The sequence below is a fragment of the Cyprinodon variegatus genome, unplaced genomic scaffold (genome assembly GCF_000732505.1).
Source record: "Cyprinodon variegatus isolate N-32 unplaced genomic scaffold, C_variegatus-1.0 Scaffold299, whole genome shotgun sequence".
NCBI lineage: Eukaryota > Metazoa > Chordata > Actinopteri > Cyprinodontiformes > Cyprinodontidae > Cyprinodon > Cyprinodon variegatus.
In genome coordinates this window covers 108,390-122,319 of record NW_015150752.1, presented here as the reverse complement: position 1 = coordinate 122,319, position 13,930 = coordinate 108,390, and the positions used below count along the sequence as shown (strand labels likewise).

The window sequence follows — 13,930 nt, the reverse complement described above, 5'->3', positions numbered from 1 at the left end:
CCGCCATGTGATTGGCTGCTTAGAAATTAAGTGTTAACGAGCAGTTGGACAGGTGTACCTAATAAAGTGGCCGGTGAGTGTATATAATTACAAGAAATTTACAATGACCACCTCAACTAATATGGGATGACTGGGATACCTGTGGATAATGTATGCTGTCTGACATCTTCAGATAGTTGCACTTTAAACCCACAGTAACCTCTTAAAGTGGGGCAATTTTGCTTGTTAGCAAAGACAGTTCTGCTCTCCTCGCAAAGTTTCTGCAGCCCTGCCCCACCTCATCCTAAGGCTATGTTCACACGGAAGCCTGAAGTCACCCAGATCCAATTTTTTTTGCCCATATGCAACGTGTATGTGATCTTTTCATGACAGTCTGAACAACAAAGATCAAAATTTTTCCAATGCAACCCACTCCACTTGGCTATGCTATGTGGTCCTGAATCCAATACGTACCTGACCTGTTTCAAACGCACCTGTATCTGAATGGCCAGGTGACGTTAATCAGACCTGTGCGACAATAATACCCAACAAAGGTCCCTATTCTGCATCTTGCTACGCAAGAAAATTTTATTTAAAAGGAGGGTGCATAAACTTTCAAACTCAACTGTGTATCAATGTTAGTGTTCTAATAAAAGCTGACATTTTTATTTATTTTTGATGGTACTTCCATTTACCATTGAGGTATTTCTTGATGGCACCTCAATTTAAGTCAGTCATGCTTTATATAGATCTACTTTAGAGACTATATTATATTTCAAGTTTGCAGTTCAGCTTGCACATGTATGTATTATTTCCACTCACATCTTGATTGTGACTTGTACAGAAATTTCTGAATCAGTGGAGTTGCATTGTTGGCTCTTGTGTTTACTGTATCATCTCATATTGACAACACTCCACAGACTTGCTATTAGATTTAGGTTGATCAGGTTTAGAGTAGTGATTCTAAGGTGCATTGGCAGTGCGGGCAGGAGTCAAGTCCTGCTGGAAAATAGAGGCTCGTCAATAGGTGGACACATAAAAAACAAAATAATTTTCCTTGTACATTTGACTTTAGACACGATAACAGCTAAATGGACTAGAGCCTTTCTTTTTTTTTCAAGTTTATTAATCAAACAAATCTGTTCCGCTAAAGAGAAACAAAACATTAAGTGTAATATAACCTCTGTTATCACCAATTTATTTGCAGACATCACTGGCAAGTGTTTCCTTTTATAATTTTTTTTCTTTTTAATATCAAAAGCTAATAAACATTTGATGACAGTAAACCCATGGGGAAACGTTGCACTGTCAAGTATCAAGACAAAAGAAAAGATTTAATTTTTGCAAATCACTCTTGAGAAAGGATCGGCATTACCTGAACACTAGCAAAGTTACAAAGACACTCAAAAATACCACTTTGGCTGAATAAATTATCTTAAAAAACAGATAATAATGCTTTTAAGTGCTGGAATACAGTTGTGCAAAGTACCTGAAGGAGTACATCAAAGATACAAGTCTGTCATTTAGCTCACTCTTTCCTTTTCTGTCCGTCTCATTGCTACAAGTCATAGCTCCTCCAAGAGTTTCTCTCTTTGTGTTTGGAAACAGCTGGACAAGATGTGCAATAAAGTAGAAACGGGGCAGAGAAAAAGATTTGAAGTGGAGCAACCAAGTATTGTTCCCTTCAAGTTCTTTACTGGTAGCCTAACTTGTTTTACAAGGTGGAGGTTCAGTTAAGAGTCCCATGATTCCAGAAAAGCTCCCACAAATCTTTGTATTAGTGGTTTACATGGTGGTCTCTTCCCATTCCAGCTCAACATCACCTGAAAACCAACACAACAAAACCCGTGGGTTTAGCCCGGTATTACTGTCTAAAGTTTTTGTTCTTATACCAATGTTTGTTTTTTACCTTCCATGGCATCCAAAGAATCCATCTTTTCCAAAGCTGAATAGTTAACAAACCATATGGACTGGCTATTGCCCTTGTTGTTCAGAAGTTCCAGTGTGCTTTGATGGAGAAAGATGTACTGGGCCTGAAAGCATAGGAAAAAATAGCCAAAGAAGAGTTTTTTTTTTTTACTTCTTCTGCCTGATTTGCAAATCTCTCAAAACTGATTTGTGCATCAATTAATTGTGTAACTTAAAAAACAAAATAAGCATCCCAACCCAGGTCAGCCACTGTTTTTAATATACAGTAAGTGAACATGTGTTGCAGCCAATCTATTATAGTTGCTCTTAGAGGTGTTAAGATGTGCAAATTGGTTCGGTTCTGCCCTGTTAAAATAAGCACATTGTGCGTGCCGCTGGCAGGTTGAAATGGACTGTAAAAGGAAATTAAGATTTTTTTAGCTATGTTATTAAAGGTAATTATGATAATAATTTTTAGACATAATATTAGTAGCCTATCTTGAAGTGCTACAAATCAAAGTATAAAATAAAATAATGAAAATACATAAAATATAGAACAAAAAATATGAAAAATGTGTTTATCTGGTGTTTGAAGCCATCTTTCTAACAGAAAGGGAGCCCTGTTTACGTTTACAGCTGATTACACTCTAAACAGCCGGATTTACCTCCACCAACTTCTCCCCCCATATGGTTCGCCTCTGAACCATCTATTGAAGAACAAGGTAGGCCAATAGCTGTGCTTCATTTGGAGGGAACATAGAGGGAGAGAAAAATCCCTCTTACAATCAGTTAGAGGCATTTCCAGACACCTCTCCTGATATCCTCTTCTGGGCTCTGAGATGGATGACCTTTGAAAGCTATAAATATTATTTTATGCTTTTTTTTTTTTTTTTTTTTTTTTTTTTTTTTTTTTTTTTTAGAAAAATGTTTCAACATTCAAGTTGAGTCACTTTTCTTTCCTTTTAGTTTACCTTTATAAAGATCGTCTACTATGTTTGGACCTGCTTTCACAGAGGGTTTTTTCTTTATTAATATTAATCTACTATTGTTATTCTTGTCCAAATATTTGTGTGCACATTGTGCACATGTACATGTGCAAACCTTTTGATAATCAGATTCTAGGTGTAAGTGATGGGAAATTAACAGACATAACAGTCATAGGGTGCATGCTACTAATTCTATAAAATAAAATCATTAACTGAAAGGTTAACTCATTATGACTTATTTACTTTCACTGACTGAAAGGTTAATCATTAATGCTTAAAATAATAAGAGAGTTGAGCTTAATCTCTGAGCTCTTTCATTCAGTGCAAAATAATGGGTCAAAAACAAGGTCTTTAATCAAGGACAAAAACATCAAATGTTTTACATGCTGATTATAGAGCACTTCTGTCTGAAAATAGAGGAAAATTTAGTATTTCCAGTTACTGTTCAGACTTTCATTACGCTTTGAATAAAAAGTTAATTTTAGAGGTGAAAGCATGTGAAGAGCTGGAAAAAATGTTTCTAAATGCTGCTAAAAGGCAACAAGAACATCTGAGATATGAAGACAATTGAAAATTTTCATTCAGAAGGATATGTAAAATTAAAAATGGCTAAATGGCCAATGAAAATCTCAAGGGTGATCTAAAGTGTATAGAGTGATTGGTAAATTATGTGATATGGTGAACTATAGCTATTCTGACAAGAAGTCAAAACAAAAAGCCATAAAAATATACGAGACGGTGATTTTCTCAAAAACAGGCCTACCTTCTTTGTTTTTTTTTCTTTTTTGTGGGGGGTGGGGGCTGGGTTGTGTATGGATTTAAGCCAAAGTGCATCTAGGCATGGTACCTAATGCATTATGCTTTTTTCTTATGCCAAAACAAAATTGCCATAATATGGAGGTAGGAGCATTGGAGCATATCTCATCATTACCTCTTTCTGTATATCCATAGCAAATGTACAAATTTTATCCCAATCTATTTATTTGCAATCGAATCTGTAATGTTCCCATGACACTTTTGTTTATATGTCACACTGTAATACGACCAAGTTAAATGCATTCTAATTATTGATATAAAGATAAAATGTGACAAATATCTAGGTGTTTGAAAACGTTTGCTAGGAACTGTACATCACAGCCTCAAGAGTCATATGCACGGTTTTTGTTCAGGCAGGCAGTGCAGGAGGGAAAGCACTATCCAAATATTGACACATGCAGAAAAAATAGAAATGGGAAAACTATGATGAGAGGAGGAAAATAAGTAGAAGATCCCACATTAGGCACTGTGCCAATGCTAGCAATCACTTCTGCAATCACTGAGGTGATTTCCGGATGAGTTCATGCTGTTTTAGGGCGGCGGTTGCTGTTTTGCATTTAACCCTAATCCACTGAAAGATAATTCTCTTAGTTACAAAAATAAACCTTGTTGAATATGGATAATGATAAAAACCGGGCATGATTTTAATTAATTCAGCTGTTTGGCATTTATGTGGCAAATCAGTTCGGATTATTTGGTTTGGAGACAATTATTTTATTTTTCCTGAATCTGCTCAGCATCTTAAAATAGACTATTCTATTAGGATTTTTAAACTAGATTTCATAAACCTGTAAATGGATTGAACAACTGACGTATAACAGAGATAGAAAAAATAAAAAAAATAAATTATATATATATTTTGTTGTCACAACTGACAAAACTGACTTTATGCCCTTTTTTTTTTTTTTTTACAGATTAGTTGGAATCTAAATCCTATAAGTTTAAATGTAGCTTTTGTTTCCAGCAAACTCACCAGATTTTGCACCATACACATCCTCTCACTGCGCAGCTCAGCCACCAGCCCATAAATATCCACAAAGTCATGATCTCTGATGTGCTGAATGAGGTGATCGAGAGCAATGAATACGCCTGTTCTTCCCACACCAGCACTGAGGGAAAGGCGAGAGGACAATCATTATCACTCTGCGACCTGCTTCAGAACTTGGCAACCTGTTTCTTTTTATCAACACAATCTATTATATTTTACCATACCTGCAGTGGACCACAATGGTGGAGTTGTCATGGCGATGGGCTCGGACAGCTTTGACAAACTTAATCAAGGTGCTGCAGGATTCTGGTACTCCATGCTCTGGCCATGATGTGTAGTTGAAGTGTTTGACTAAAATGTAGTGACCGTGCTGCAAAAAGGTTTAGACATGGTTAAGTTTAAACTTTTGCCAATTAATTAATAGGCTCTTTATTTGAAAATGTTTTATAGAAATGTATAATCTCATTATATTCATCTCAATAGATTTAATTACAGCTGAACTCCAAATATGAGCCTTGTACATTTAGCTCATTAACAAAATATAGAAACTGAAAAGCATTTTTTACCTTAGAAAAAATTAGGACACCATAACCCTGAGAGGCCTTTTTTTGTCAACCAACTCATTCTTGATTATGGTTAAAGTTAGAAGGCTTTCTTGCAGGTGAGGCCAGTGTAAGGTTACGCCAGAGTCTTAATGAGATCTGAACTTTCATTTCTTATTTCCCAACAAGTTTATCAATATACTGCTGTGTACGTAGTCATTGTCATATGATATATATCTATATGTATATATATATATATATATATATATATATATATATCTATTCCTATTCTGGATCTTAAAGCAATGTGATTAGGTACATTTAATACCTCAAATGTTATATAACTCAGGGTGCTTCAATGTAAATTTGTGAGGCCAGTTTTACAAGATGAATGGACAAGCAAACATGTTGGCACATACATTTTGGCTTAGGGGTTTATGCTTGCTTCCCCCTTGTTAATTCCCTATTATTGACAGTTTTTGTTTTGCCCCTCTTCCTTATACTGTATTGAAATTATGAAAATACTAGAGAAAGTCCCTCACTGAATAATGTATTCTTAGGAGGTGAACAAATACCGACAGTAAGTGGTTTAAATTGGTTTACAGTGACATATATAAAGATTGACTTTACAGATATAACTTGCAACTGTAAAATCTAAGGAAATCCTTCTTTTCTGAAATCATTAAGCCTTATTTTCAATGGTTGACAGGTTGACAAACAGTCCTGCAACAGCAGTGTCTATATTCTGCTCCAACTGGGACTGCAATGAAGCTGCAAACTGTGTTCAGAGGATTTGCTGTGCTCTACAAAATGACAAAGGCATTCTGATTCTTAAGATTAGAAGAGTAGTTTGTGCATCAATACAGAATGCAGTTCCAAATTTGTGCACAATCTAAATAAATATATGCAAACATTTATTTGCCATAAATGTACTTTTCCCATTTTTCCTTTATTTTTTCCAATTTAAATCTCTTTGAATTGTCCTGTTTTACTTTTAACACTACAAAAGATTGCCTTTCTTTACCTATATAAATGTTGAGTCCATAGGCAAAATAAATAAATTTGCTGTGAACACACTCATGAAAGAACAAACAAGATCTAATGAGACAAAAGACATGCTGATTTTTTATAAGGTGTATGAGATAATTACTGAGAAGATACAGGTGTGAAGGGTGGCAGAACTGAAACATTTCCTTAGCTGAAGCTGTTTGCTGCTGTCAGAGTGTTTCTATATGTCAAAAGTATTTAGTGCATCTAAAAGCTTATTCTGTTTGTCATAAAATGTTGGTTTCTAAATCAATTAGGATTACTAGAACTATTTATCCGGGTGTTTTGAAGCACTAACAATGCAGTACACTTCAAATTCAGAGGTTTTCATTTTAAGATTAATTTCCTCATAAACATTTGAGGGAAAACACAGAAGATAAAGACAATGAACATTTCTGAATGACAACATACAGTACTTGATTAAACTTAATGATCCTATTGTTAGTTTATGGCTTAAACTAACAATAGGATAATCTTTTGAAAATCAGAAATCCAAAGCAGGAGCATGCAACAACTGACAAACACTTATAAAGGTTATATGTAGCACATCTAGCACCCTTTGCTCCAAAGGAAAAAAATAAAAATAAAATCCACACCACATAAGCCATGTAAAATGACAGAGGATAATCAAGGAAGGGATTTCAAAGTCTGCCCCAAACCTAGGAAAGGCAAAGTTTTGAAAGAGAACTAATTATAAGCAGTACCATACCAAAAGCATAGAGAGGGTACGCTGGAATGTTATCAATACATCACAGTAAATTATTCACAGTACATGATCATTTTAACCTATAAAATTCCCACAAGGCAGATAGAAAATAGAGCAAAATTATTTTTTTATTCCTTGTCTTTGCATCTATCTCTGCAATGTTAAACATTTGTCATTTGGAAACCTCTCCATCATCTACAAAGCAGCTGGTAGAGAAGGTGGCATTCACTGCCATTTTTTCAACACATCTACAGTAATCTTTTTTATATTCAGTTTCAGCAGAGCCTCCGGTGTTAAGTACCTTCAGTAGAATCTCATACTGAAGATGTTAATGAGCTCCTGTACACTTGGCATTCAGATGCAACTTCTCACTTCACTTTTAACACCAGAATAGGTTGTCTGTAAAACTGTATAATTAAATCTCTACTAAATCAGAGCTCTGCAGATCTAAAAGTAGAGCAGGGCTTAAATTGTGTCTTGCTGGGAATTTTTGTAAGGTCTAGAAAACTAATAGTATTATTTTTAATCTATTGGATGACAATAATAGAGAATTATAATCCTTTGTGTCCACAGACAATTGATGCATGTCTAACCCTTTTTTCAGATTTGTCAAGAAAAAAGCATTAAGTACCTTCAAACAATTGTATCAATTAACAGACACTGACGGATCTATGTTAGGTTTCAATATTTTCTCTTATTAAGAACAACAGTTGATTTGTATCTATTTTATTGATTATTACATCTAACTTGTATTTTGGTGACTACATACCCAAAACTGAGCTAAGTTAATATGTCTATACAGTGAGTGAAATAGGTATTGAACACATATTTCTAGAGGTGCTATTGACACCAGTTGTTAGTAACAATCCATGCAATCCACGCATACAAAGAAATCAAACCATAGATGTCTCAGAAAGTAAGTTATTTGTAATAAAGTGAAGAGTGGGAAAAAGTATTGAACACACTTTTTGAAATGTATTTAATACTTTGTACATAAGCCTTTTTGGCAACGAAAGCCTTAAGTTTCCTCCTGTATGGAGAAATTGTCGCCTGCTTTGGTCAGGTGTGATTTTGGCCCATTCGTCCACACATTCTTCAACTCTTCAAGGTTTCACGGGCCTATTCTATGACCTCTGATCTTTAGTCCTTTGGATAGATTTTCTATTGGATTTAAGTCAGGTGATTCGGTGGGCCGTTCTAGCAGCTTTATTTTCTTTCTCTGAAAACAATTGTTTCCATTGCTGTGTGTTTGAGGTCATTGTCTTGCTGAAATGTTCAGCCACGTTTCATCTTCATCATCCTGGTAGATGGCAGATTTTTATCAAGAATATCTCTGTAGATTTTTAATTATTCCTTCCTTTAATTGTTTGAACTTTACCAGGTACCATATGCTGAAAAACAGCCCCACACCATGATGTTCCCACCTCCAAACTTCATTATTGGTAGGGTGTTTTTGGGGTGATGTACAGTGCCATTTGACCTTCAAACATGATGTGTATTATATCATCCAAGGTTTAATTTTGATCTCATTTGACCAGAATATATTGTCCCAGTATGTCAGAGGCTTGTCTAAATGTTGTGCAGCAAAATTTAAACGAGCTTCAACATGCTTTTTGTTCAGCAATGGAGTCTTGCATGGTGAGCTTGCATACAGGCCTGGGCGGTTGAGTGCATTACTTATTGTTTTGTTTTAAACAATTTTACCTACACTAATTCCATTCTTTCCGAAGCTTTTCACAAGTGTTCTTTGGTTCTTGGACAACTATTTTGATATTTCTTTTTCCTCCTCTGTCAGAAATCTTGTGAGGAAGTCATTTTAAGGTGAAATTATGTTCTTTCCATGTCTGGATTATGGCCCCAACAGGGCTCACTGGAACATTAAGAAGTTTAGAAATCCTTCTGTAACCAATACTATTATTATGATTTGCAACAATAAGGTTGTGAAGGTCTTTGCTCTTACCCATGATGAGATTTTTCTTGTGTGATACCAGAGACACCTTTTTATAGGCCATCATTTGGGACTGAACCAGCTGATAATAATTTGCACTGACAAGGGGCAGGGTGGCTTTCTAATTACTGAGAGATTTCAGCTGGTGTCTCTGCGTTCCATGCCTGCACCTCCCTTTCTTCACAAATCGAATACTTTTTTCCTGTGCCATTCCACCTTGTTAATTTCTGGACATCTACAGTATGGTTTAAGTTCTTTGTATATTAGGATTGCATAGATTGTTACCAACACCTGGTGAAAATGTCATGTTAATAGCACCTGTAGAAATATATTTACTATGAAAAATGGTTTTCAATTCTTATTTCACTTTTATTTATACTTTTATGGCATTTGAAATTTGAATTTCAAGCCAAATGTTTCAGATTTAGGGTTAGGATAGAAAAATATTGCATTGACCCGAAATGAAAGGATTCAAACCTGTTTTATAACCACCATTAAAGTAAAAAGACCCACATAATTTCAAAATCAATATATTATGGTGTGTTATTCCATTTAGAAAAAACAAGGTTCATTTGTCTAGGGCTTTCATTTGCAGGAAAGTATACAAAAAGACAAGTATGTAAACATAACCAAAACCCCTGGCACTATATGTTGAAAAATATGTAGCTAAAATCCATAATTTAAATTTTTGTATATATAATCTAGTGGTGGTGGTCAATTATAACTTAGAGTCTAATGTGAGTTTATTGTTGGTCATAGGCAGATTGCTTTTGTGGGCATAAATTTGGAAAATAGGAATCTGCAGAAAGGCACAAAAACATGCAACATACAGTTGTGGTTGAAGATTTAAATACCCTTCCATTGAAGACAGAAACAAAATCAGCTAGTAAAATAAATTGAAATTGGCAAAAGTAATAAAAAAACAAATGATAAAAAATGGAAATCATGACCTTAATTACGAAAATATATTTACATGCATATATTAACAAAAAAACAAGTAAACAAGCCTGATGTAGCTTCTGAACTAAAATCTTGTTTAGCGACACTTTGAGGCAAACACTGAAATCAGGTGATTTCTATAAAGTTATAGGAATTATTCAGTAAGACTGCACCTGTTTACAGCTATGTTGGTTCACTGTTCATGAGTAGGGTACTTTAATTTGGGTACTTTAATTGTGTTAATTTTTAAACAAAAATTCAAAATATAATTGATTCTACTAAATTATATATTATATTATATATTTTCTTAAATGGGAGGTTATGTAAACTTTAAAGCACACATAAGGAACTTAATTTCGTCAAAACAAGCAATAAGAAAATACCGATAACATGCTAATTATAGATGGGATTTATTTAAGTAGACAGTTGCTGCAGAGAAGACTCTATTCCTGTCCTAGTTTTATCTATTCTAAGAGCAGAAAAAAAAAACAGTCAAAATCTTCATTGTCTGCTACAGCAGCTCCTTTAGTGAAAGACTTTTACACCCTGTTTGTAAAAAAGAGTGCTACTGCAGGTCATTCATCCCTGCTGCAACCAGACTCTACAATGCAACACTGCAACAGCAGTAACTGGTGCAATGTTTAATGTGCAATTTAATGTGTCTTTATATTTGATCCCCAGTGCAATAGCTATATAGAATCATACCCATCTATATAAATACCCATGTAAATACTATATATATTGCATATATACAGTATCAATCACTCACTTAATCAATCAATCAGTAATGAATACTGCATTCATAGGTACAACTAAACAAATGTTGTTTAGTTGTACCTATGAATGCAGATAGTGTTGCATATGTGTGTTCGTGTTAACTACCTTTTCTACTTTTAATGTTCTGACAGTCCAGTCAGGAAGCACTTCCTCTGACACCTTAGAAATGAGGATGTCACTAAACACTGTCATTGGCTTGTTGTCCTCAGGCCAATACTTGTGACAACGAATCTGAAATGTCACAAACACAGTACACAGAGAATATGTCAGGGCTTCAGAGAGGATGTTATCCTTTTATGAAGGGAAGCCCTGAAATGAAACCTAATGTCTGTAACATCACTAACGACGCACCCTGCCTTTCTCATAACACTGTGTGAGCATGGCAACTGTGCGGGTTCCTGTTTCCCAGATCATCCTCCAAAAGTCCGCCACAGTGCTGGGCAGAGGACCCTGAGTGGCTATGAACTCATTGGGACACAAGTAACCCTGCAAAGTGAAACACATAAGATATAGCCTTAGAATACACTTCTAATCAGAGTTCAAGGTGTTTTTCATTAGTGATAACTCACTGAGACAAAGCTTGCATTGACGTAGTCTGATCCTGCCATGCCTGGTTCTGACAGCAGCTTCACTCGGTTGTTATTGTCTAGGTGCCAAAGAACGAGAGGAAAACCATTTAGTAAGAGGCTGTTAAAAAAGGCTTCACAGAGTTAAAAAAGGTTGCAGTAAGATGGAAAATTTAGGTTGCTTTGTTTTGCTCATTTTGAGTCCAACCACATACAGGGTTTGATGTTGAGAAAGCGGTTTTTGGATTTATTCCAGGGCAGGTCGGCGTCTGTTGTGGCCAGGTCTGGCAGCAGCTTTGGGAGATCCTGGGGAAATAAAAAACAATAACAACACATTCACATTAGCATTCACAAAAACTCCAGCAGCCATGAATTTGAACTTTTCAAAGCTAACTTGGCTTGCCTCATTAAAAACTATTGCACTAATAAGGAGATTATATAAGAGAAATCTATAAGAGCTTTAGAAGTATGTGTAATCAGTTATGATTGATGTGTTTGGTGTTTTGTTGCTGCTTTTGAAATAGAAGCAAACACATAACATTTATGCAGGGAGAAACCAAGCAATATGTGGAAATCCCAAAATATTTTCTCATTTAAACCTTTTTCAAATCCAGCAACATGATTCAGTTTACCTCTTGTTTGCAATTGATTATTTGTTTATTATAACAGTCGCTTTACATGCTTTCTCCTGTGTGCACTACCTTTTATTGTCAAATGAAATCCGAATTGAATATATAAGAAACAAATATACGCGAAAATGAGGAAAAGCAGAAGCGTTATGAACATTTTCGCAAAGAACAGCAGGTGCAAGGTTCCATCCGTTTAGGCAAACATTTACCGAAAACTCCTCTTGAAACTTTGAATTGTCATTGGCACACAGATCTTCTACGTGCTGCAGGAAGGATTTCTTGTTGACAGGCCTGACAAAGACGATGGTAGAGAAATGCACTGAACGTTAATGACAGAGAGAGAGAGAGTCAACAATACACTATTTTATATCAACTTATTTTAGGGTATAAGCGGTGCAGAGCCATGAAGAACATGCTGATTTCTCCAGCAGCTGCTGTGTGCATGCACGCATCATTTATAAAAGATGACGTACTTGAGCGACTTCCTGTAGCTGAGCAGCCTGGACGAAAATAGAAGCAAAATAAGCAAATTAATGCAATGATTACAACCCACACTTTGGCTTTGCTGCCCATGAAAATTTTACTAATCATTGCAGCAGAAAATACACAGAGATACGCGTTTAGAACCGCATCTTGCGGTTAAATCCACCCTGATTAAACACTGATGCAGACCTTGATTTTCCTGCATAATGAGAATAAGGGGGACAATTGATTGCATGAAAAGTGTGCAGCTCATCTTCTGTGAAATCTAGTTGGATCTTCAACAATTGAAAAAGCTTAGTACTTCTGCCCTCCCTGTCTTCCAAACGATTTGGGGCTGGGTAAACAAATTAAAAGGGTCTTAAGGAGAGGGACTTCAGCTAAACTGTTCAATCTCTACTAGGAATGGAGAAGAACCTGCAGGCTATTGGTAAAATGCTGATGTCACTGATTAACTGAACTATCAGCCTCCACAGAAGCTCTCTTAAAACTGCACAGATGGACGGTTTGACGTAAGCCTTAATAAGCAACATGATGACACACATAGGCACACTGTATGTGTGTGTGCGTGCATGAAGTTAAAAGAATAGAACATGCAAACACATCAAAATGAGACACACACACACTAAATGTCCAACTTACTGGATGACATAAATCTCTTTGCGCCTAAAGAAGAAGGAAGAATACCTGGTGGGAGACAAATGTTCAGTGAGAGAAAGACAGCTTGTGTGAGTGAATGTAAACGTCTGCGTGGAAAGAGAGTTGGGAAGTGACAAGGAAAGGTGTGTTGCTTGAACTGCAAGACAAGTTGTGTTTTAACAACTCTCACCGAGCTGTCAGAGCTAGGCTGATTTTCTGGTCCTATCAGAGAGGAGGAGACAAGCGATGCTGGCCAAATGACTACAGTGAAATGCCTTTGCTATGAAAATTGAGTGAACAGTCATCGTAGAGGAGGGACTGTCATTCTAAATGTTTTATTAGGGAGGTGAGTCACCCTCTTTCATTCCCTCTACTCATAAAGATAAGAGGCAAGTATTCTCAGATACAAAAAAAAAAAAAACTTGGGGGAATGATGTTCAAGGGAGTGTACGACTTAATGCTTGAAAGAATAATTTCTTAATAGTTTCATTTAAACAGAGCAGCTCTGAAATGTACAGATGATGAAGTTGCTCAAATTACCGACACAAAAACATGGGAATGAAATGTTCAGATATGTCTATCTAATTTAGCCTTGAAACATTCGAAGCTCTGTGTTATAGTAAACATTCATAAGAGAAGATATCAATATCTCTAAAAGAACCTTAATAAAACATTGACTGCAACCTGCAGGGAGAGGTTATTGTTGTATTCTTCCTTTGCAGAATTTTAAAAAGAGATCACAAATGCAAACATTGATACAAACAACAGGGTTCTGACTTTCTGATTATGACAATGTAATAACATAAGGTAAATAAGAAATGTCCTGATCTGCTCCCAAGTACTGAATGAAATCTGGATCACGATATTTCTGAAATGATTGTCCTTAACTAAACTGAATTCTTTTTTAAATCTGGAGGGGTTACAATACTTGTGATCTATACTTAGGATACCCTTAGCATACATAATCTCACATTTATATT

The 13,930-nt window shown here is 35.7% G+C and overlaps 1 protein-coding gene across 1 annotated transcript in view; it reads right to left on the bottom strand.

Moving 5' to 3' along the window:
• Positions 1-1,131: 1,131 nt before the first annotated feature.
• The window catches only part of ptprq (protein tyrosine phosphatase, receptor type Q), a 53,645-nt gene continuing 40,846 nt past the window's right edge, over positions 1,132-13,930 (bottom strand). Inside the window, exons 46-55 of the mRNA XM_015383968.1 lie at positions 12,305-12,331; positions 12,041-12,122; positions 11,418-11,508; positions 11,206-11,282; positions 10,988-11,122; positions 10,742-10,867; positions 4,902-5,047; positions 4,663-4,798; positions 1,889-2,012; positions 1,132-1,802 (exon numbers count right to left, since the gene is read on the bottom strand). Coding sequence (XP_015239454.1) covers positions 1,765-1,802; positions 1,889-2,012; positions 4,663-4,798; positions 4,902-5,047; positions 10,742-10,867; positions 10,988-11,122; positions 11,206-11,282; positions 11,418-11,508; positions 12,041-12,122; positions 12,305-12,331 — 982 coding nt within the window. The 3' untranslated portion in view covers positions 1,132-1,764. The remainder of the gene's footprint in view (positions 1,803-1,888; positions 2,013-4,662; positions 4,799-4,901; positions 5,048-10,741; positions 10,868-10,987; positions 11,123-11,205; positions 11,283-11,417; positions 11,509-12,040; positions 12,123-12,304; positions 12,332-13,930) is intronic.